The sequence below is a fragment of the Sapajus apella genome, unplaced genomic scaffold (assembly GCF_009761245.1).
Source record: "Sapajus apella isolate SASKATOON/1434 unplaced genomic scaffold, GSC_monkey_1.0 scaffold54, whole genome shotgun sequence".
Lineage (NCBI taxonomy): Eukaryota > Metazoa > Chordata > Mammalia > Primates > Cebidae > Sapajus > Sapajus apella.
In genome coordinates, this window is record NW_022436994.1 from 4,955,896 (window position 1) to 4,978,518 (window position 22,623).

The 22,623-nt window shown below is 42.7% G+C and overlaps 2 protein-coding genes across 9 annotated transcripts in view; both read left to right on the top strand.

The window, feature by feature from the left end:
* The window catches only part of DDC (dopa decarboxylase), a 103,999-nt gene extending 95,713 nt beyond the window's left edge, over positions 1–8,286 (top strand). For 2 of the 3 annotated variants that reach the window (XM_032244211.1, XM_032244210.1), the window contains exons 13-15: positions 1,592–1,693; positions 5,768–5,986; positions 7,874–8,280. In XM_032244211.1, coding sequence (XP_032100102.1) covers positions 1,592–1,693; positions 5,768–5,968 — 303 coding nt within the window. In that variant the 3' untranslated portion in view covers positions 5,969–5,986; positions 7,874–8,280. Of the gene's footprint in view, positions 1–1,591; positions 1,694–5,767; positions 5,987–7,873 lie in introns of all 3 variants that reach the window. The other variant, XM_032244209.1, reaches the window with a different exon arrangement.
* Positions 8,287–13,396: 5,110 nt separating this feature from the next.
* FIGNL1 (fidgetin like 1) lies at positions 13,397–19,656 on the top strand. 6 transcript variants are annotated; one of them, XM_032244212.1, is made up of 4 exons: positions 13,401–13,484; positions 14,048–14,226; positions 15,463–15,610; positions 16,474–19,656. In XM_032244212.1, exon 4 carries the CDS (start codon positions 16,484–16,486, stop codon positions 18,506–18,508), a length of 2,025 nt encoding a protein of 674 aa, XP_032100103.1. In that variant the 5' UTR covers positions 13,401–13,484; positions 14,048–14,226; positions 15,463–15,610; positions 16,474–16,483; the 3' UTR covers positions 18,509–19,656. The 6 variants fall into 6 exon arrangements, with proteins under 6 accessions (XP_032100106.1, XP_032100103.1, XP_032100104.1 ...); XM_032244213.1 differs by having other exon boundaries at positions 14,048–14,208; XM_032244214.1 differs by having other exon boundaries at positions 14,048–14,196.
* Positions 19,657–22,623: the final 2,967 nt, after the last annotated feature.

Here is a 22,623-nt window from a genome sequence, read left to right on the forward strand (position 1 = left end):
AACAATTGAGGAAACTGAGGCCTGAATATGATGCAGGAACTGGTTAGAGCCACCCGTTTAGCCAGCTGCAGAAGGCCAGCTGCTGTTCTGCTGGCTCCCTTGATCCTGTTGTCCTTCCTAAGCTGTGGCCTCATCTTGATGGGCAGAGGTCCCCAGGCTTCATGGGAACAAGTGCACCTGCGATATTCAGCCTTAGTGCTGGTGACAGCCCTTCATTTTAAGTCCTGTTGCTGCGTCACAACCAGCTGCACAGGGGCAGGTGTCCCCAGCAGCCTTTCCTGTGGCACAGCATATAAAAAGGCGCATCCATTTACATGCTTTGTGGAATGCCTAGGACATGCCACGAACTGTCTACCTCCCAAAGCTTTGGTGAGGACAGTTCCAGGAGCTGCTGAGCACTATGAGGACCTGTTTAGTGGGGAGGACTGGGAAAGGAGTATTATATAAATTCATGAGTAGGAAATACCCGTCTCCCCATTTGAGATGAATTCAGCTTTTGGGAGGAAAGAAAGCCAACAAATGAGGGGTTTATCTCTCTGCAATAATGACATCTTTAAGCTCAGGACAACTAGTTGAGATCATGCTGCCTTCTGTTTAAAACACAGCCCACTTCTTTCTGAAAGGGGACCCAAGCCTGCCTTAGGAGCAGAGTCCATCGGTGCGCAAAGCCTGTCTCCCTGGAGAACCGGCTTTGGGCTCGCCCATGAGGCCTAGGTCTTTGGTGCCCTCTGGTGGTATAATGAGGAACCGCTCGAATGACAGGTGTTTTGGTCCCAGCCACCTGAGCCTGCGATGGCGTGGCTTCCTCCCCAGCACCTGCAGCGTGGGGGCCATGCTGGATGCGCGGGCTTAGAATGAGCAAGGTAGGGGCCTACGCCACAGAGGGCTCCTTCTCCTAGGGTCACATACTATCTGAATAGCTTCTGAGTTCTATAACTATCTGGAAGTTAAATAAGGTTGATATATTCAATGACAGGAAGGCCATTTCTGAATGTGACAGAGCGGACAGGATGCCCAGTTCTGGGGGGCAGATGCCGAGGAGGAGCGTGAGCCATGGCAGCCATTAGGCTGCCTTAGAATCCCAGCTCAGCCAAGGCCTCCGGGTGCACCTTGGGCATGTGGCTCGCCCTCTCTTAGCCTGTTTTCTTATCTGCAAAATGGGGATAATCAGCATATCCTCTGTATTTTTGGCTGTCCTGAGGATGTCGCAGCAGTGAGTGCTGGCACCACATGCACAGAGGAGCAACTTGATGGGCGTTAGCCATCGTCTCTTCCAGAATGTTCAAATACCTCCTCACAGTGTTTAGTCTGACATGATAAAAGACAGTGTGGGTGGGATTAAAAATAGTCTCCTGAACAGAAGAACATGATGGTGGATGTTCCCCTGAAGACACTAGACCTTTGCTCATGGTAGGGAATGAGTTTCTCAGCCTTCCTGGGAACAGCTGGTCAGTGGACGGCGCAAACATTTGAGAATTGCCAAGAGAGTCTAAATGAATTACAGATGGGCAGTCTAATAAGGTTTCCTAGGTAGTTACGTTCTGATTTAAGTGGCCATGAGAAAAACAGATTTTCCTTTTCCTCTTTCAAGCACGTCCAGCTGTCCCATGAATTTGAGTCACTGGTGCGCCAGGATCCTCGCTTTGAAATCTGTGCGGAAGTCACTCTGGGGCTTGTCTGTTTTCGGCTAAAGGTTTGTCTACATCTACTCCAGTCTTTTTCATTTTCTGTGAATGTGACAGAGGGGAAAGTGTCATTCATTACCTCCATGCTCAAAAACCGGCACTGGCTCTCCAGAGATGGCAGAGCAACACTTACATTCTTCAGCCCACCGGCCTGCCCTGCCTGACAATGCACAGCTTTGCTTCCTGCTTCCTCAAGTCTGCCCTGAGACTTCTCACGTACACAGCTCACTGGCCCTAGCATCCTTACCATTTTTCCACCCCCCAAGGCTCCATCCCACACCTCTGCCACTGGCCCTCCCTGGAGGACAGTGGCCTGTCCATAGCCTCACTCATCTAAAAGTCCTCTGTGGATCAACAGCATCAGCGTCATCAGCCTTGCCCGGGAACTCCTTAGAAAAGCCAGTCTTGAGCCCCTCCCCAGAGCTGCTGGCTCTGAACCTCGTCAAGATGCCCACACAGGAGTCTGTTTCACACTGTGCTGTGGTGTGCCGTTATTTTGCTGCCTGATGCTGTGTCTTCATCAGGTGAGGTCAGGCTGGCCCGCAGGGGTTGGGGCATAAGCCATCTCTGCTGAGAATCATGATACGGTTCTCAAAAAGGCTCTAAGATGCTCTGCACACATGCCCCTTGGTAATCTCCCTTGTGTATGTGGAGCCAGGTGAGACCTAACGCTCTGTATGGTTTTTGAAGGAGCTTTTAATTCACAATCATTTCAAGCCTCTGCAGGAGGCCTCCTTGTTCAAATTAAAGACAGCACTCAGCAGAAGGAGCAGGCTGGGCTCAGTGTCATTGTCAAGGGGCCGCCAATCAGTGTGTGGCACTGCCGCTCCGCCCACCATGTCCAGTTGCCTCACCTCACTCTTGGAGCAGGGAGGAACTGAGGCCGTGGGAAAACCTGCAGGCAGCAGAGCTGGAGCGGAGACTTGAGCTCCTGGAAGAGCACAAAGTGATGAGACCTGGGGATGCCCAGAGGACTGAGAGGGTGAGACACGTGCTGGGTGTCTGTGCGAAAAGCCTCAGTCCATCCCTACCCAGGATGTGGCCAGTCTACCAACCTTGGTGTTGACATTGTGCTTATTCGACTCATCTGCCGTCAAGTAGTTGTTTTCATTCTTGTTTTCACTGACAGTTTTCTTGTAGGACTTTTTAAAAATATACTTTTAACGGTTCTATTGAGATATAATTCACTTTTTTCATTTAAAGCCTACAGTTGGGCTGGGCATGGTGGCTCTCGCCTGTAATTTCACCACTTTGGGAGGCTGAGGAGGGCGGATCACTTGAGGTCAGGAGTTTGAGAACAGCCTGACCAACATGGTGAAACCTCGTCTCTCTCTCTCTCTTTTTTTTTTAAACACTGAACCCCCCCTTATTTATTTATTTATTTATTTTTAATTTATTTTGAAATTTTTTTACTCGTCTGTATGACAAATATAAAAATTAGTCAGGAGTGGTGGCACATACCTGTAACCCCAGCTACTCAGGAGGCTGAGGCAGGAGAATCACTTGAACCTCAGAGGCAGAGGCTGCAGTGAGCTGAGATTGCCCATTGCACTCCAGTCTGGGTGACAGAGCAAGACTCTGTTGCAAAAAAAAAAAAAAAAAAAATAGTCTGCATTTGAGTAGTTTTAGTGTATCTACAGAGTTGTGCAGCCATCACTGCAATCTAATTCTAGAACATTTTCATTCACCAAAAACAAACCCCACACCCAGTTGTTGAGAAACATTAAGTTTCCCCTGCCTCCATGGCTCCCCTGTGGAGGATACCTTTTAGTTTGTAATTAGAGATTGGTGGATAACAGCTGCCTACCTGGTATATTCCTGAGTTATGTGTGTATGTAGAACACCTGTGTATTAATGAGAATCACCAAAGAGCAAATAGATATGTGGATGAATCTCTGCTCAGGGCCTTCAATCTGGAGAGCTGTCAGCCCCACAGGCTCTCAGGCTGTTGGTCCCCAGGATAGATCCACTCTGTTGTGCTATCTGGGTATCTGTCTCTCAGTGCCTTCAGCTGCCTGGGTGGGGGTCTCCCGACGGAGCTGGTTCTCGGTACCCAGTCACTCCACATTCCCTGTCCTTAGGGCCACTAATCTGTTTTCTGTCTCTGTAGGGTTGTCTACTCTAGACATTTGTATGAATGAAGTCATACAACATATTGCCTTTTATGACTGTCTTCTTTCACTTAGCATAATGTTGTCAAGGTTATGGCTTTTATTTTATTTGCATAATTTATGGATGCCACCAAACCCATCTGTGTACTGGTTTCCATCCATTCTTCCCGCATGCCATGTAGTGAGCCCTCTCGTGCAGAAAGCCCAGGCATCGTTCAGCTGACAAATGTTTCCTTTTGTAAAACTTTGCTTGTGCCTCCAGTCTACAAATCCACCTTCTGGAGGAAGCTCATTAGTCAAACACTGTGGCTCACTTTTCTGCCTTCACGTCTGCCATCTTGGCTGTACTCTCTCCTTGTCTAACCTTCTCCAATCTGAATTTCAGGTCCTCTTATGCTGAATGCTTCAAATACAAAAATTAGGAGTGGTGGCACACGCCTGCAATCTCAGCTACTAGGGAGGCTGAGACAGGAGAATCACTTGAACCTGGGAGATGGAGGTTGCAGCGAGCTGAGATCACGCCAGTGCACTTGTTTTGCCACAGCAAAAACACGAATGAAAACAACTGCTTGGCTGTTTTCAGATCATGGGTGCCATGTGGCTCTTTATTAAAGCAGACGTGATGTTGTATGGCGTCATGGTCTCTCTCCCTCCATCCTCGTCTCGGCCAGTCCTTCCTCGGTCTCCATCTGTGCCCACTCAGCCTACTTTGTTCCTTGTCATTGTCCCACCTCTGCTAGGCTTCCTGCGTCTCTTTCATGGACGTACTGCGCTGTCCAGTCTGTTTGAAAATGGCAAGCACATTTTTCTTAAATAATTTGCTTCCATTTTCTGTACTCTATACATTTCAGATGTTTGCTCTCATGCTGAGTCGTTTTGGTAAAATTCCATTCCCTTGGTACCATAGTTTCTTTTTTTATCTGTCCTCATCCTTGAATCCTCATCCAGATTTGCCCAGACCTTGTGTTCACCCACGGTTTCCAAATTTCCTCTGGCCCATCACCGTCTACCTGGGTACAACCGGAGCAGGGTGCTCAGGCCCACAGCTAGAGGCCACGGGATTTGTGCAGGTCTCTGGCCAGGCGCCAGCATCCAGCAGGTGCTTGTCTGAGGTGGTTCCATGCGGTGGACAGAACTCTCCACTTCCCACTCATCGTCCCTGCTTCCCCACTCTGAAGACAGGGCCACACAGTGCAGTCCTGCAAGGTTTGGGTGACTAGCATGCAGTGTCCCACATTCAGCTCCTTCTATTTAAGACTCCATGGCTTAGAAGATGTGGAGTCACTGCCTACAAACGGAAGAAGGACAGAGGAGCAAAGGAGTGTGGAGGTGAAGGGTCAGGAGAATGGCTGCCATGGAAGCAGGACCCAGGCGGGACAGCAAGGGCTTCCCATTGGCTGATTGACACCAGGCTTCCATCTCTGGTTTAGTGGGAGGGGTGAGGCCTCTGCCCTACCCCAGGTTGGCGGGCTGTGCTCATCTGGAGAGTCACCAATGGTCCCTGGGTCCTGTGGTTCATGGATATTCTTCCCAGATTCTGGCGCTGGCTTGACCATTATGCTTCGTTTTCTAGGTTGTTGAGACTCTTCTGTGTTTCTGTGAGACGTTAGAGGCTCCTCCCCTGGTGCCATCAGAAATCCCAGTTCTGCTGTTTAAGCTCACATATTTATAGATGACATATCTAGGGATCTTTACTTTCCTTAAAACAAACTTGGACCATGGAAGGGTCATCTTTTAATGGCATATTAGAATGTGGAGAAATTGTATTGTGGGGAGAAGATGGATGCAGTCTTTTAGGGTGTGTTACTATTATTTTATTGAATTTTGTAACATCATAAACGCAGGGGGAATGGTTAGTCGGCTTCTCACTGATGTATGGTAGGGTCACCAAGCACTGGCCTTCCTACATGACCGGTTGATTTTTGAGTCCTCGGAGACCTGAGCACAGTTCCTCTCTTTCAATCCTTCCAGGGTTCCAACAAAGTGAATGAAGTTCTTCTGCAAAGAATAAACAGTGCCAAAAAAATCCACTTGGTTCCATGTCACCTCAGGGACAAGTTCGTCCTGCGCTTTGCCATCTGCTCTCGCACCGTGGAATCTGCCCACGTGCAGGTGGCCTGGGAGCACATCAAAGAGATGGCGGCCGACGTGCTGCAAGCAGAGACGGAGTAGAAGCAAAGCCAGCTGCAGGTAGGCCGCCCCGGGCTCATTTTCTGCCGGTGTCCTTGTCCCACGGCAAGTGTCCTCCTGGAGTGGAGGCCTAGCTACAGGCCCAGCCCGGCCACTCCATGCTGCCAAGCTGCACTTTCTCCACCTTAAAATAAGGAAGAGAAAACCATCTTCATTCTGGAGAAGTAGAAGGAATGATACATTGTAATAATTCTTTTAAAACTTAGATTTTTTTTTTACTTTTTATTCTCTTACATCAATCTCTATAATATCCCTTCAGATTTTTTCAAACAGCATTTGTTAAGATAACTTACTATTGTAATAAGCTTATATAAGAAACTGGTGACCTTTAGAGAACTAATGAAAGCAATAAAAAGGGAATTTATTGTGACTCATGGTTTGCTGTCCAAATTCTTGATGGTTTAAAGAAAGGATATGTTTCAACTACCAGGCTTCTTGCAGTTGTGAGGGATTTATCTTTCACAGTTAAACCCTGCAGACAGCACGCAGTTAATTTGTAAAAACAAACAAAAAACAAAGCACACGTTTTAAACAAACGCAGTGTTGGCAACATGGAGGGTGTTCAAGACTGCGTCTGTGGGAACCCAGACAACCTTAGAAGCTTCTTCATTAGGTTATCTTAAGAATGTCATCCCATTGGAGTATGTCTACCTTTTTCTGTTTGTCTTTTTTTTGTTGTTTTTTTTTTGTTTTATCTTTGTGTCCTATTTGGTAGATGAATCTGTGACCCCTCCTTAGCACCTGCTTCTCTTTCTCTCTCCCCTCTTCCTTTCACAATTTTCCACTCATTATAAGCCATGGGGGGATTTAGAATCTGTGTGTCAGGTAATGCATTTCCCAATTGCCTACGACTTTATCTTCTTTGCTGTTGATTTTAATTGTGAATATCTGAAAAACTATAGTGCTCAACACATCATAAGTTGGAAATCATGTTTCGTGTATGTGAGAGACTTGTCCATAGCCCCTGAAAGGTGAGGCCAGAGAGCTACCTTCTCAGTCAAAATGTGCCCTGAGAACCAGGTCCTTTTCCTGGTGCAACCAAGGCCATCCCCCACTTGTAAGCTGAGAGAGGCCTGAGGTCTGAGGAAGAACCCCTGACCCAGAGCAACTCCAAAGTGATATCGCGTGCATCTCTGGAAGGTAGTGGGGAGGGGCTTATATGTTGAAGTTATTCCGTTGCTCTCAGCATAAGTCTATGTGGGGGAGGGAAAGTGCCGCTGTAAGATCTATACAGGACAAATCCCTATCAGGCAAATGCTACCGACTCGCAACTCTGCAACCTCATGTTCACATCTATCTCATAAGCATGTATCATATCAGGATCTTATTGGCATATGCCCAGAAGAACATATGTGGAGAGTGTAGCTCTGAAAATTTATCCGAAACAAAGGTGTGTTTCTGATAGGAGTCACAGTTCCTCTGGAATCATTATATTTGCTGTAGATTCAAAAGGTAAAAATGAAATTTAATTTTTAAAAAAATACATGATACAGTAGTAAATTTTAATGCATGTATGTTGTTTTGGACAGATTAATTAGAACAATAAAAATCTTAATACCTTGATTTTACTTGTACTTCTTTGAGGTAATTACATCATATTCATGTGGTCCTAGTTCTGAGAGAATGTAGGAACTATTGTTATTTTACAGAGGGTTGAAAATTAGGCAGAGATTCTAGTTGACACTCATATAATTTTCATCAGAGAAGGCCAGATTGGCAGTAAAAATTCCTTTATTTAAGTTCAGACTCTCTGGCACTGTACCATTGTCTCTGTTTCACTGGAAAAATGATATATTCCTTCTTTATATTCAAATAAGAAGTACATACAATTCTTATTCTTCCTTATTTTAATGTAGTCATATGTTCATGCTATTTTTTTCCCTGTAGGAATCAAAGTTGAAGAGAGATATATCTGAAAACTGGAATAAGAAGCAAATAAATATCATCCTGGCTTCGTGGAAACAAGTCTGCCTGTGGCTTCCCGTGTCTTTCTCCAAAGTTATCCAGAGGGTTGTGATTTTTGTCTGCATAGTGTCTCATCAACAAAGAAATATTATTTGCTATATAAAAAGTCAATCTTAGTGGCTATAGCTTTTATTCATTATTTGGCTGTAATTTTTGTTGAGTAAAACATTATAGATTGTCATGTTCTTGCAGCCATCAGAAGTGGCAGGAAAGCCTCACTGATATGTTTTCCAAGGCAATCTATGTTCTTGCAACTTGAAATTATATCTGTGGTCTTTAAATTGTCTTTTGTCATGTGGCTAAATGCTTAATAAACAATTCAAGTGAAATGCTAATTGTGTCAGATGATCATCTTGTTCTGTGCTGTGTCAAATTTATTCTTGTGATACAGACATTCCCTCCGAAGTAGACAAAGATACTGCAACCTTGGGATGCATTTAAACTGCATTCATTTATTCAACAAATGTTCTCTGAGTGCCTCATTTATGTCAGGCACCGTTCTGGATACATTAACAATACACAAGTTTTACTTGGAGATGACTTCATCTGTGGAAAAAAATTAGAACCAAGAGACACCTGAAGCAATGAGATCGAGGTCTCTGCTGTGATGGGAAGGACTCTATGGCTTTCTGGGCCTTGATTTTCTGGTCTGACCAGTCTGTCCTATAGTATCATGATTGGTAAGGAACTGAGGAGTGCTTCTGTAAACAAATTCCAACAAGGATGTGGTATCTACTCAATCTCACTTTAAGTTCGCTGTGTGTATTGGGAACCATTTTGCTTTTAGAAACATGTGTTTTAATCCCAAGATTAGTTCTTGTCCTTTGAAGACCATAAAACTATCAAAGACACCCTCAGAAAGGGTCCATGGGTTATTAATAAGTATATTTGAATTTCAAAGACCTATAATATCTATGTGAACATAAGTGAATGATATGATCTGCTGTTCGGAAATCTGGAAATATGTCAGATGCCAAGTAGTTCCCCTTCTAACTTGGTCAGGTCATTTGTTCTCTACCCAACAGCAAATAAGACCTCACCTCCATCATGATGTGGGGAACAAGGCTGTGTTTTCGGGGCCCACCAGGGGCCACCCTTGTTAGGACCAGTGGAGCATGGAGCACTCAGCTTCTTGAGTTGAGGCTGGGATGTCTAAATTTTATAAGCTTCTTTTTCAGTCCTTGAGTTAAGATTGCTGCAAGGGCTCCAATGGGAGCCACCAACATAATTGATATCAGCTCTCTGCTTTTGTGGGCTCATCCAGTCCCATCCACAAATATACTTTGGAAAGATGGCTGAGATCTGATTGGAGGGAGGAGACTGGATGGCAGGGGCAACAGGGATGCTGTACAGAAGCAGGCTAGGAGACCAGCAAGTGACTGAAGGTTTCCTCCCTCTGAACTGGCTGGATCCTTTTGATGGAGAGCCTAAGACCTCAGCTTAGACAGAGACACAACAGAGAGGAAAGCTTGTCTGATTTCTTGCTCATTTCTAGATAACTCATGGCAGTTCACCCCACCTCCTGACTTCTCCATAAAGTGGTTCTCAGATTCAAATCCCCCAGCCCTAGAAACAGGAAAAAGGACTTCCTCTATTAACCATCTATAGAATGGAGGCTACTGGATTCATGAATCATGAATAAAAGCCAATTTCGTCTGTAAATTTGTCATAATTTTGTCTTTTGACACAGGGAGAACACCACCTCCCCCTCATCAGCTCTGTTTATGACAGTGATGCCAGAGGTAGCCTCTTCACATTCCTTTATGATTCATTCAGTGTAGCCAATGACTATTTTTTACTAAAATTGTGCACTTGGTTCACCCTGGCCCACACATCTTACGCCTCTGCTGGCGGGCTGGAACACCATCCCCTCAATCCTGGTTCTTTTTTCTTCCTTACCACTGAGACAGGGAGCTGAGAGGTTTGGAAGTCAGTGGGAATCCACATACAGGGAATCCCACAGAGAAAGAACTGGATTTAGATTGGGCTGTTTTCCATCTGAGATTTGTCCTGTTGGCTTTCCTATCTCCTCAACCCCAACTGCCTCCTACACACACCAACACACACATCTCCAGAATGTAACTCTCCTGGCTGACAGGGAGGCACATTATTTAGTGCCATATTATCCCCTCTGCTCAAAAACAAATGAGCTCACTGAAGTGTACACTGGCATTTATCTGAGACCATGTTTATAGAATTCATGAATATGGAAATGAGCAGCCATCTCCCAGAATCCCTCCCATCAAGAGAACTGGCACTGTTTGCTGTAGGTGAAAATCTCTTCCCTTGAAGGCTCAACAACTTCTACTCAGAAGAAGAAAGAACAGCATATTCTTTCTTATATGTGCACACACGCACACACACACATGCGTGCGCGCGTACACACACACACACACACAGTATATACCACCAGTCTGTGGTCTTGGAAGCAAAGTTTAGTAACTGAATAGCTCAAACACTAAACTCTTCCATATTATGCTAATGTATTACAATACTATCCTAATATGTCTCATTTGTCAAAGATGGAAAAGTCTTGATACGGCATAAGGGTTTGAATCCCAGTAAAAGTATCAACGGTAACAATAAAAATAACATAGCAACACGGTTTCTGTTGAATGTCTGCCACATGCGACTGCTTTGATAATTTAAGAATTATATCTTATGTTTATTATAATCCTTATACGTAATGGCTTCATGGGTAAGAAAAGTTTATTCCTGTTTTACACCTGATGGGGAGACTACAGTTCAGAGAGAGTGCAGAAGTGAGTTACACTTTTGCCAACCAGGCCAGAAGATGAAACCACTGGATTGGGAAATGCTTTTGTATCAAAAGTAGAACGTGAAGTGCCTAGTGTTACTTGCTGGAAAAAAGTTAACTTTGGCAAGCACACATGTAATTCAGTATTTGAGCAATATTTTTAGGAGGGTAAAGGAGTGGTTTATGTGAATTCTCCAAAATGCCATCATGAAAATTTTGATGATGAAAATCATCAAAAATAGCTAATTACCTGTCTTAGCCTGTCTAGAGCTGCTATAACAAAGTACCATATGCTGAGTGGCTCATAAACAACATAAATTTATTTCTCACAGTCCTAGAGGCTGGAAGTCAGAGTGTCAGCATGGTTGAATTCTGGTGAGGGCTCTTTTCCAGGTTGCCATCCTTTCTTTGCATCCTTAGGTGGTGGAAAGAGGGCTAATAAGTTCTCTGGGTCTTATTTTATTATTCTGTTTTATTTTTTATTTTTTGGAGTCAGAGTCTTGCTCTATCCCCCAGGCTGGGGTGCAGTGGTACAATCTCATCTCACTGCAGCCTCCATTTCGCAGGTTCAAGTGATTCTCAGGCCTCAGTCTCCCGAGAAGCTGGGATTACAGGTGCCCGTCACCACACCTGGCTAATTTTTGTATTTTTAGTAGAGACAGGGTTTCGCCATGTTGGCCAGGCTGGTCTTGAACTTCTGACTTCAAGTGATCTGCCTGCCTCGGCCTCCCAAAGCGCTGGGATTACAGGTGTGAGCCACCATGCCCGGCCTCTGGAGTCTCTTTACAAGGGTACTTGCCAATCTTATCCATGAGGACTCAACTCTCATGACCTAATCACTTCACAAAGGCCCCACCCCTTAAAACCATCATATTGGGCTTTGGATTTCAGCATACAAATTTTGGGGGGGACATAAACTTTCCATCCCTAACATTACCCAAGTTAGTATCTATATGGTCATTTCTAAATAGAAATGTATTTAGAAATTTCTAAATAGCCAATGAGCATACAACTGACTTGGCCTTGATATAACTGTTTTATTTTCATTCTACATGACATACTTTGGGTAATTATAAAATAATTTAAAAATAGTTGATAAATTATGGAATTAGAATAAAAGCATCTTCCATGATTAAGCCATGAAATGAATTAGGAGCTGTTGCTTTCAGTGCAACCTCTTCTATTTTTTAAAGTGCATTATCCAATTCCTTTTTATTTTGTGAAGACTTCAAAAACCTTAAAAAGATCTTGAAATTGTGCCTTGCATTTCTTTAAATCTTGTGTTTAAACAACATGTGCTGCTAGTCGCTAGTCATTTTCTCTATCCCCTGCACCAGACCCTCTCTTTCTCAGGAAAGGCTATCCCGGGGACCCGGCTAGTCAAGGAGATACAAGAGGAAGTTTAGGAGGCTTTCTGGGAAACATTTTCTTTTTCCAGAGAGAAGTATTCAGAGGGAAAAGGTCCTTTCTCCGTTTGGCTCCATCTTTCTGTTTTGAATTGGGTCGTGTGAGGCTGCCTGGCTTGGGCTGTGAGGGCATCTCTCGACAATGAAGTGACGAGCCCGGGTGGGAAAATCCACAGGCGAGAAGGTGGCTGAAAGGAGAGATGGTTCTTCATGACTGAGTCACCAGGCCCACATTTCCCGTCAACCTCCAGACTTCGTGTTCTGTGATCTGATACCATTATTTACTGCGGAGGCCACTGTGAGTGGCTGCTCTGTTAACTTGTGCCTGAAAACCCAATTCACTAAATTAAAATCCAGCACTTTTCTTTTGAAACCTGACTCCAGAACAAAGTGGAAGGTAATGATGGAGTGCTTTTCAAAATTTCAGGGAGGTGTCCCTACACAGCAGAGAGCTGTCTAAAGGATGTAGTTGTTGGCTGAGGGGAGATCTGAGCTGCCGGATTCAGAGAACAGGTGTCCTCTCTAGTATTTTATCTTAAACATGCATGTCATTTTGCATGCTACTGTGTGTGGTTCTTTCAGCCAGGGAACACTGCTGAGCACCCGCTCACGTGCAGTGTGGAATGCAAACTGCAGGGTGCTAGGGTGGCAGGTGAGACGTGCTGGGCCTGAATTCAAGAGGGGGCACAGCCTCAGGCCTCGTCAGGCTGGGGTGGCTTGGAGTAACGACATCTTAATCCCTGACCTAAGCAGACCCGCTCCTCTCCCGCCGCCCGCTCCCCGCCTGCAGCACAGAAGGCGCGCGGCTGGCTGTCCCGGGTGGGCGCAGGTGAACCATGCTTCGCTCTCCTGGTGGATGCAGAAGGGCCACGCTTTGCTCTCCCAGGTGAGCCGCAGCTCACTCTCCCGTTGAGTGCAGGTGAGCCGCGCTCTACGGGAATCCTTGGAATCTTCAGTTTCCATCGCCTCCTTGTATTTATTTGAAAAGACTTTTAAAAACGAAGCGTATGCACAATGGAACGCAGACAATTGACCACTTTACGTACACCACCGCTGCCGGCCTGCGGGCAGGGCTCCTTCAGCGGAGCACCTGCAATAAGCGTTTATTGAACACCACAGGTCGGAGCTGGGGCCCAGGTGGTGGCGCCCGGGCCCAGGTGGTGGCGCCCGGGCCCAGGTGGTGGCGCCCGGGCCCAGGTGCCACGCCCACGCCCCGCGCCCCGCGCGCCGCACGCACGCACGCACGCACGCACGCACGCACGCACGCACGCACGCACGCACGGCGCGAGCCCGATGGCGTCAGCAACGCGCAGGCGCACGTCCGTCCCCGCGCTTTTCGGAGGCTGACGGCGTCCGCCACGGGCCGCAGGTAGGACGCCGTGACGGGAGGTGGGGCAGGGGCCCTGCTGACCGTTGTGGAGCATCAGTGTTACGCGCGGGGGCGAGGCGGGCGGCTGCCTCTGGAATGTTGAGGGGTCGCGCGGCTGGGGCTTCGTGGGTGGCCGCGGGCGGCGGGAGTCAGACAGCGGCTGTGCCCTCAGCGCCCTTCTGTTTCGCTTCTGTGTTAGGGGAGGGTGGCTTGCCCGCCAGCCCGGAACCAGACTCACCCATGATTAGGAAGGAGGGTCCCGGCGCGGACGGCGGCTTCCTTTGGCAGGGCCTGTCCGGGGGCGGGGCCGCTTGCCGCCGGCATTTACCGGGGCCCGCGGGGCTCTGGGCGCCCACAGCGGGGGTCAGCCAGCTCCCCTGTGTCCAGCGCAAGCTCTTAACCTCTGTGATGAGAAAGAAGGGCTCATACCTTTGAGGGGTCATTGTGAGAAATCAGAAGCAGCCGTATTTTATAGAGTGTTTTCTAAGTGCTGAGACCTGTGTCGAGTGCTTTGCAGAATTAAAAGACCTTGTCAGCTCTGTAACATTGCTGCGCATTTATAGGTGAAAACCGGCAGAAAGACAGTAAGAGATTTTCCTACAGTCACTGCTGGCAGATGATAGAGCCAGGATCTGAACGCAGGCAGCCTGGCTCCAGACCCTGTGCTCTTAACTCCTGTTTTGCATCAGCAATAGAGTCCTATGAAAGGCCTGTGCGGTGCTTGGTACTGACTAGGCACTCTGTCAGTATTTTAGTAGCTGTTATTGTAAAGGACAGTGTATTCTAGGTACTAAGACAGTGTAAATGTAGTAGAAAACAATTCCTACCTGGAGAAGCCAACTATCTAGGAAGAGAGATAATCACATTATTAAAATAATCAGAACATTGGCAAAATAAAGAAGATTGAAATGCAGTTCATGTGACAGTGCTAATTAATCGTACTTTTTAGATCTAGGAAAGGCCATTAAGGTTAAATTGACTTGAAGATGGTAAGCAAGACAATGGTTGTGTCACTGATCAGTGATGGCCAGTTTTTGGTTATCCATATTTGCTATTTAAATGATTGAATTGAAAAGAAGTAAGACTTGGAAGATGAATATGGAAGGAAAAGGTGAAGGTGGAAAGGAGAAGGGCGTTTATTCTGACAACAGTGACTAGAACTCTGAGGTATTGTAGAAATCCCAGGATAACAGATGATAAAGTGGAATGAAGCCATGGAGAGGAAGAGAATGATAATACTAATTGTGAAAGTTTGTGTCAAGTGTTTTCCGAGTTACCTTTCTTTCAGTTTCTCATTTCCAGTATTGTATAAATGAGTTTAAAAGTCAAAATGGTATACTGAAAAGAGGGATGAACTGCTTGACAGGGGAGGTCAGATCTAGTTTTGACTCTAGCTTATCTAGCTTTACAGCTTCAAATAAATTACAGTGTCTTTAATTTAAAGCTCTGGATCTTAAGTTTTTAAACAAAGATTTATGAACACCTACTTACAATGTGACAAATTATTTGTAAGGCCTGGGAGATAAATGCTGTATTAAACATGGCTGTTGCACGAAAAGAACCTATTGATTATTAAGTTGTACTTACAAGTAATTTGGAAGGCAAAATTTCAAATACTTGAGCCTAAAAAGTAGGGTTTCTTAGTTTTCACTTAATTGAAATACTGTTAGGAAACTAAGAAAAGTTTTAATACAATTTTCTTGTGGATATGTAAGTAAATTCAATATATTTAGCAATGTGATACAGCAACAGTTCTGTTTAAATGTAACAGTGCGAAGAAGGTTATGCGAATAACTTGACAGAAGAAATCTAAAGTAATCTAAAAATCATTTTACTAGTAGGTTAGGTTTTTTTATTTATAGTAACAGTTTCACTTTTTAATACTTATGTGAAATTAGGAAACAGAGATATTCTAGGCCACTTTGTTTTGGGTGCTTATTCATGAATAAGTTATTAAAACCATTTAAACGTGCCGTAGTTCAAATTTGTGATCCACGCTGTTCAATCTGTGACCTAGGATAGCAGCATCAAGGAGCATTGTGTACGTGAAGAAGTACACAGTACCTAGAGTGAAACTGCTCATGTTCGATTTCTGGTATCATTCGTAACTGGCTGTGTGATCTCAAGTAAGTTATTTAACTCTCTCAGCCTCAGTTTCTACATTTGTGTGATAGGGATAAAGATAGTTTTCAGATTATTTTCATATTCATTACTTGATTTGATAATCCCAAATAACCAGCTGGGTGCAGTGGCTCACGCCTGTAATCCCAGCACTTTGGGAGGCCAAGGTGGGTGGATTACCTGAGGTCAGGAGTTTGAGACCAGCCTGACGAACATGGTGAAACCCTGTCTCTACTGAAATACAAAACTTAGCTGGATGTGGTGGTGGGTGCCTTTAATCCCAGCTACTTGGGAGGCTGGGGCAGGAGAATCACCTGAACCCGGGAGGCAGAGGTTGCAGTGAGCCGAGATAGCACTACTGCCCTCCAGCCTGGGTGACAGAGTGCGACTCCATCTCAACAACAATAAAAAAGAAAACTGAAGACCCTTCAGTGATAGTAAAAGGCTCACTTAAGCTCATTCACCTAGTTTCTTTTACAGATCAGAGTTAAACCTCTTGTTTGTTTTGTTTTGTCTATAGTTCCATTGTTTTTCTTTTTCTTATCAATTTTAAATCCTTTTCATCTAAACTTTATGAATGCCTTCCCTCTTCACAGGTAAAATTATTATATAACTAAAACAATTTTACTTATAAAAATTATTATTTAATGAAGTCTTTAATTTTTAAGACTTGATATTGATAGGTCTTGAATACTTGAAATCTATGGTTAGCTAGATATTTCTCTTAAAAGCTGTACTTATAAATCTACCTTATAAATAAAAAGTCCAGTGTACCTTCCTTCAGATTAGCAGAGATTTTAAAACTATGTTTAAAGTATTATATCTTTGTTTTCTTCATACTGATTATCATTTTTGCTATTTGTTATAGAACCTGTAAAATGCAGACCTCCAGCTCTAGATCTGTACACCTGAGTGAATGGCAGAAGAATTACTTTGCAATTACATCTGGCATATGTGCAGGACAGAAGGCAGATGCATACCGTGCACAGATATTACGCATTCAGTATGCATGGGCAAACTCTGAGATCTCCCAGGTCTGTGCTACCAAACTGTTCAAAAAATATGCAGAGAAATATTCTGCAATTATTGATTCTGACAATGTTGAATCTGGCTTGAATAATTATGCAGAAAACATTTTCACTTTGGCAGGGTCTCAACAAACAGATAGTGACAAGTGGCAGTCTGGATTGTCAATAAATAATGTTTTCAAAATGAGTAGTGTACAGAAGATGATGCAAGCTGGCAAAAAATTCCGAGACTCTCTGTTGGAACCTGCTCATGCATCAGTGGTAATCCATAAGGAGGCCACTGTCTTTGGTCTTCCTAAATTTAGTGTTTGTGGTAGTTCTCAAGAGAGTGACCAACTGCCTAACTCAGCTCATGATCGAGATAGGACCCAAGACTTCCCAGAGAGCAATCCTTTGAAACTCCTTCAGAGTGCCCAGCCACCTATGGTGACCAATACTGCTAAGACTTGTCCTACATTCTCAACACCTGTAGGTGAGTCAGCCACTGCAAAATTCCATGCCACCCCATTGTTTGGAAATGTCAAAAAGGAAAATCACAGCTCTCCAAAAGAAAGCGTAGGACTTAATATGTTCTTATCTAATCAGTATTGTTTTCCTTCTGCCTCTGAAAATCTGCAAAGAAAGTCTTTTTATGGTTCTAGTACCATTGATGCACTTTCCAATCCAGTACTGAATAAGGCTTATAGTAAAACAGAAGATAATGGCCCAAAGGAGGATAGCAGCCTGCCTACTTTTAAAACTGCAAAAGAACAATTATGGGTAGATCAGCAAAAAAAGTACCACCAACCTCAGCGTGCATCAGGGTCTTCATATGGTGGTATAAAAAAGTCTCTAGGAGCTAGTAGATCTCGAGGAATACTTGGAAAGTTTGTTCCTCCTATACCCAAGCAAGATGGGGGAGAGCAGAATGGAGGAATGCAGTATAAGCCTTATGGGGCAGGACCTACAGAACCAGCACATCCAGTCGATGAGCGTCTGAAGAACTTGGAGCCAAAGATGATTGAACTTATTATGAATGAGATTATGGATCATGGACCTCCAGTAAATTGGGAAGATATTGCAGGGGTAGAATTTGCCAAAGCCACCATAAAGGAAATAGTCGTGTGGCCCATGTTGAGGCCGGACATCTTTACTGGTTTAAGGGGACCCCCTAAAGGAATTTTGCTCTTTGGTCCTCCTGGGACTGGTAAAACTCTGATTGGCAAGTGCATTGCTAGTCAGTCTGGGGCAACATTCTTTAGCATCTCTGCTTCATCCTTAACTTCTAAATGGGTAGGCGAGGGGGAGAAAATGGTCCGTGCATTGTTTGCTGTTGCAAGGTGTCAGCAGCCAGCTGTGATATTTATTGATGAAATTGATTCCCTATTATCTCAACGGGGAGATGGTGAGCATGAATCTTCTAGAAGGATAAAAACAGAATTTTTAGTTCAATTAGATGGAGCAACAACATCTTCGGAAGATCGTATCCTAGTGGTGGGAGCAACAAATCGGCCACAAGAAATTGATGAGGCTGCCCGAAGAAGATTGGTGAAAAGGCTTTATATTCCCCTCCCAGAAGCTTCAGCCAGGAAACAAATAGTAATTAATCTAATGTCCAAAGAGCAGTGTTGCCTCCGTGAAGAAGAAATTGAACAGATTGTACAGCTGTCTGATGGGTTTTCAGGAGCAGACATGACACAGCTTTGCAGAGAGGCTTCTCTTGGTCCTATTCGCAGTTTACAAACTGCTGACATTGCTACCATAACACCAGATCAAGTTCGGCCAATAGCTTATATTGATTTTGAAAATGCTTTTAGAACTGTGCGACCTAGTGTTTCTCCAAAAGATTTAGAGCTTTATGAAAACTGGAACAAAACTTTTGGTTGTGGAAAGTAAATGGGATACTTGGAATTAAAAGGGCATCTCTGTAGTACAGTCTTTTTTATTTTTTAGCATAGAAAGCTGGGGATGTGTTGATAATTTAGTTTTTTTTTTTTTTTTTAGAAAATATTCTAAATTGTACTTCAAATGATAGCTCAGATTTTACAACTAACTGAAAGCATATGTTAATATAAGTTTTGCTTTCCATTTATTACCTGACGTGTAAGCCTGTCTAAACTGAGAATGAACTTGTTTCTAAGAAGTCTTTCTTTTGAAGTTATATAACATGCAAAATGAGCTCAAATTAATTTTTTTAGTTGAAGATTACATATAAAGTTATATCTGATTAATACCCATCTTTTATTGAAGAGTGTTCCTTCTGATGGCCACGTAATTCTTAATGTTGGCTAGTATAATGGTTTACATTTGGAACAGAGCATTGCTTAGTGTTATTTCAGCAGATTTAAGATCTCACTAAAAGCTAAAGTGCCAGTTTTTACTTTATTCTGCCAATTTGTTACCTCTTACGGTTTTTCATTTTTATCAGGACTAACATTTTCAGAAATAGCAAGGTATGATTTAGTATTACAGATATATTCACAGAACTGAAAGGATAATTAAGGGTGTTGGTTATTTTCAGGGAAGTGTGTAATACTTAACATTTATGTTTTATTTGACACTACAGCCTGTAATACTGCTTTCTTTCAAAAATCAGTGTTTTCAGATTTTTATACCAGACCCATTGTGTTTTATGAAACGTGCATTACAGAAACATGAGAAAATAGATAAGTAAAGAATAAAAATCACTGTTATCCTACCACTTTGCGGGACACACTATTAATATTTAAGCACAGATTCTTCCAGAGGTTTTGTTTTATACAGCAGTAGGATTGTATAATGTATCCTCTTTTGTAGCCTACTCTCTAAAGCGTGTCTTCACTTTCCATGTTAACATAAATGTCCTGTTATGATTGCCTAGGATTCCATGGATGGACTATAATTGAGTCATCTGGTAGAGGGCATATAGGGCAGAACATTAGGTTGTTCATCTTTTGTTTATTGTAAAGGAACTATGTGGGGTGCCATTTAGTGATCTTTTTTAAAAAAATGTATAAATTTCTTGAGTAATTCTTGGATTAAAGAATATGAACTTTTGAAAGCTTTTGGCCTGTTTTCTAAATTGTTCTCTTGAAAAGTAGTTCCTGTAAAACTCCATCTGCACTGAATCAGAGGGACTATACTGTGGCAGCATTGGGCAGTAGGCAATTTTGGTATTTATTGGCATTCTTTTTGCATGTATTCAAAAAACTGAAGATACTGAAGGTAGAGCAATGAAAGACACAGACAAATATCCTTGGTCTCATTGAGGTTACATTTAAGTTTGAATGTTTTCTTTTGTGAACAGTGCAACTTGAAATGTCCAATCAAAACACTTTTAGTTGCTGAATTTAGACAGTTTGTGTATATGTATAGTTTAAATTTTTTCTTGGTTTGCTTTCTGTTTTTATGTTAAAGGATTGTTGTTGCAATTTTTAGTTGTTTCCTTTGTAATGTGTGGCTGTCTTTCATTAGAATTTGTTTTATGTTTTGTTTTTGAGACAGTCTTGCTGTGTTGTCTAGGCTCGAGTGCAGTGATGTGATCTTGGCTCACTGCATTCTTTGCCTTCTGGGTTCCAGTGATTCTTTCTTGTGCCTCAGCCTCCTGTGTAGCTGAGACCACAGCTGTACACCACCACACCTGGCTAATTTTTATATTTTTAATAGAGATGTGGTTTCGCCATGTTGCTTAGGTTGGTCTTGAACTCCTGGCCTCAAACTTGATCTACCTACCTCAGCCCCCTGAAGTGCTGGGGTTACAGGTGTGAGCCACCACACCTGGGGTTTTTATTTGAATTTGGATGTTAAACTTCTTGTCTTTAGTTCTTAGTTATATCTTGTAACATCTTAAAACATTTTGCAATATTCATTACTGTCTTTGTCCCTTTCTATTTCTATATAAACAGCCCTATAACCTTGGGTTGTTTGGTATTGATGTCAAGGAATTCTCTAGTTTTTCTTTCTTGGTATTTAATTACATATCAGTCCTGCCCTCTTGGGTCTTACATTTACTATGGCTATTTAGATTTATCAGCATTTGCCCTGTAGGTGTTAATGTTTTGTTTAGCTCTGTAATTTGCCCTTAATATTTATTGTCAGTTTTTTCCAGTTACATCTTCTGCCATCTCTGACTTTAAGTTTCCTTGATCACCAACCACAGGGCCATTTGTTTCTATGGAGTTTAGAAAGTGTGACAAGGAGAGAAAGTCTAGTTGGTTTAGCTCATCTTGGATTAGTCAGAGCCCATGTTACACATGCTCAAGAAGTGGCCCCTCTTGAACTAAAGTCTACTCTGTTAAATAGGAACCTAAACCTGAAAAGAATAGTCAGGGTATTTTAAAGCTGGAAAGAAAATTTGAGTTAGGGAGTCAACTGTTGTTTCTATGTTATACCACAGAAAAGCGTTCTTTGTCTCAGCACTGTGATTTTGAGTCTCCTGAAGTAGATGGGCAGGAAGCTTACTAAAACTTTTAAGATTTCTTATTCTTGCCAAATATGATTGTCTTGATTGATTATAATCTTGGATTAAATTCTCTCTAGTGTGGTACTGCACTGTCTTTAACCATTGTTTCAGAAACATGAATGCTACCCGGATATTTAAGGTCTTTAAAAATTATATATCCTTAGTAGAAATACACGTTTACCAAACATTTCACTTGGTTGTGGTATTATTGCTAATAGTTTTGACAGGAGTATGGATGAGTATGGTGACTTATTCTAATTTATAATTTCAGGCCTTCTTAAATCTTTTTGACATCTAATAATTTATGATCCTTTTGATATGTATTCATTCTGTGGTAAATTTCTAATTTTTCTGAAATTTTAACTCATTTTCTCAATTCTAAAATATCAAGTCTGCTTTTACTATTGACAACTGGTCTTGATAGAGTCATAGTCTAAAGATCATGGGCTGTTGAGCCAAATAGACCTGTTGAGTTCTGGCTGTCATTTACTGGTGATTGTTGGTTACTTAATTGTTCAGTTTCAGTTTTAAAGTGAGAGTAGTTTATATTTGTCTTGTTGGAGAGTGAGGATTAAATGTAAAATACAGATTTAAAAGGCCTGGTTCATGTTTTATGATTGTGCATCTTCTTTGAATCTGCCTTGATTTTGCCCTTGTTGTGAAGGATCTTTTCAACTTTTTCGTGTGATTGTCCTAGCTCATTCTGCTTAGTGTTAGTGGGATTTGTATCATATTATTAGAGATCATATGCCATCTATCTTAAGTTTTGTGGAAAAATTCTAATTCCAAAGAAACATCTCTTAGTTATGTTTCTCTTTTTCTACACTTTAGAACTTTTTAATAGGTCTGCCCCAGATTATTATTTTTCTCTATTCATGCTTGTATGTTATTTATTGTTCTCCATTGTTACTCTCCAGTGTTAAAGGGACACTTTACAACCCATCTTTAGGGATCTGATTAAAAGAAAAGATTCTATCTAAGTCCATGGCAAAAGGACAGGTCAAATAAAGATAACATCTTTTAACTTCCTTCTTATATTCCAAGTTCTTGATCTCAGTTCAGGAGTTGGTATTGAGGGAGCATCTGCAGCACATTTTTTTTTCTTCTTTTTTATTTCTTCCCTCTCCCTTCCCGTGGAGCACATTTTAAACAGTTTAAGCAGGTGGGGCTATCTTGAAGGTTTGCCCCAGCAGCCTGGGTGAATGAAAGGAGTCTTGGGAGAAAAAATGAGATGTAGTCACCACTTTTAACACTTGCCCTTAAAAAATACTTTTACAACACAGTTTATAATGGAAAGAACATTAAAATGGGCATTAGAAAACTGCCAGTGATTCTAACCTTAGACAGTCTGTGTGAACTCCCTAAGATCTGTGTGTTTTGTTTTTTTTTTAAGTGATAAAAGTGAGGGAATTGTACTGGACAGTCCTTAATTGACACATCCAGATTTCTGTTATTACTTAACCAAAAATTTATGAATTTCAGAATTGCTTACAGAGTATCAGGTGCTGGATACTGAGAGGTACAAAACAAAGTCTAGCCATATAACGGCTAACTTTTAAGTATTACTAAT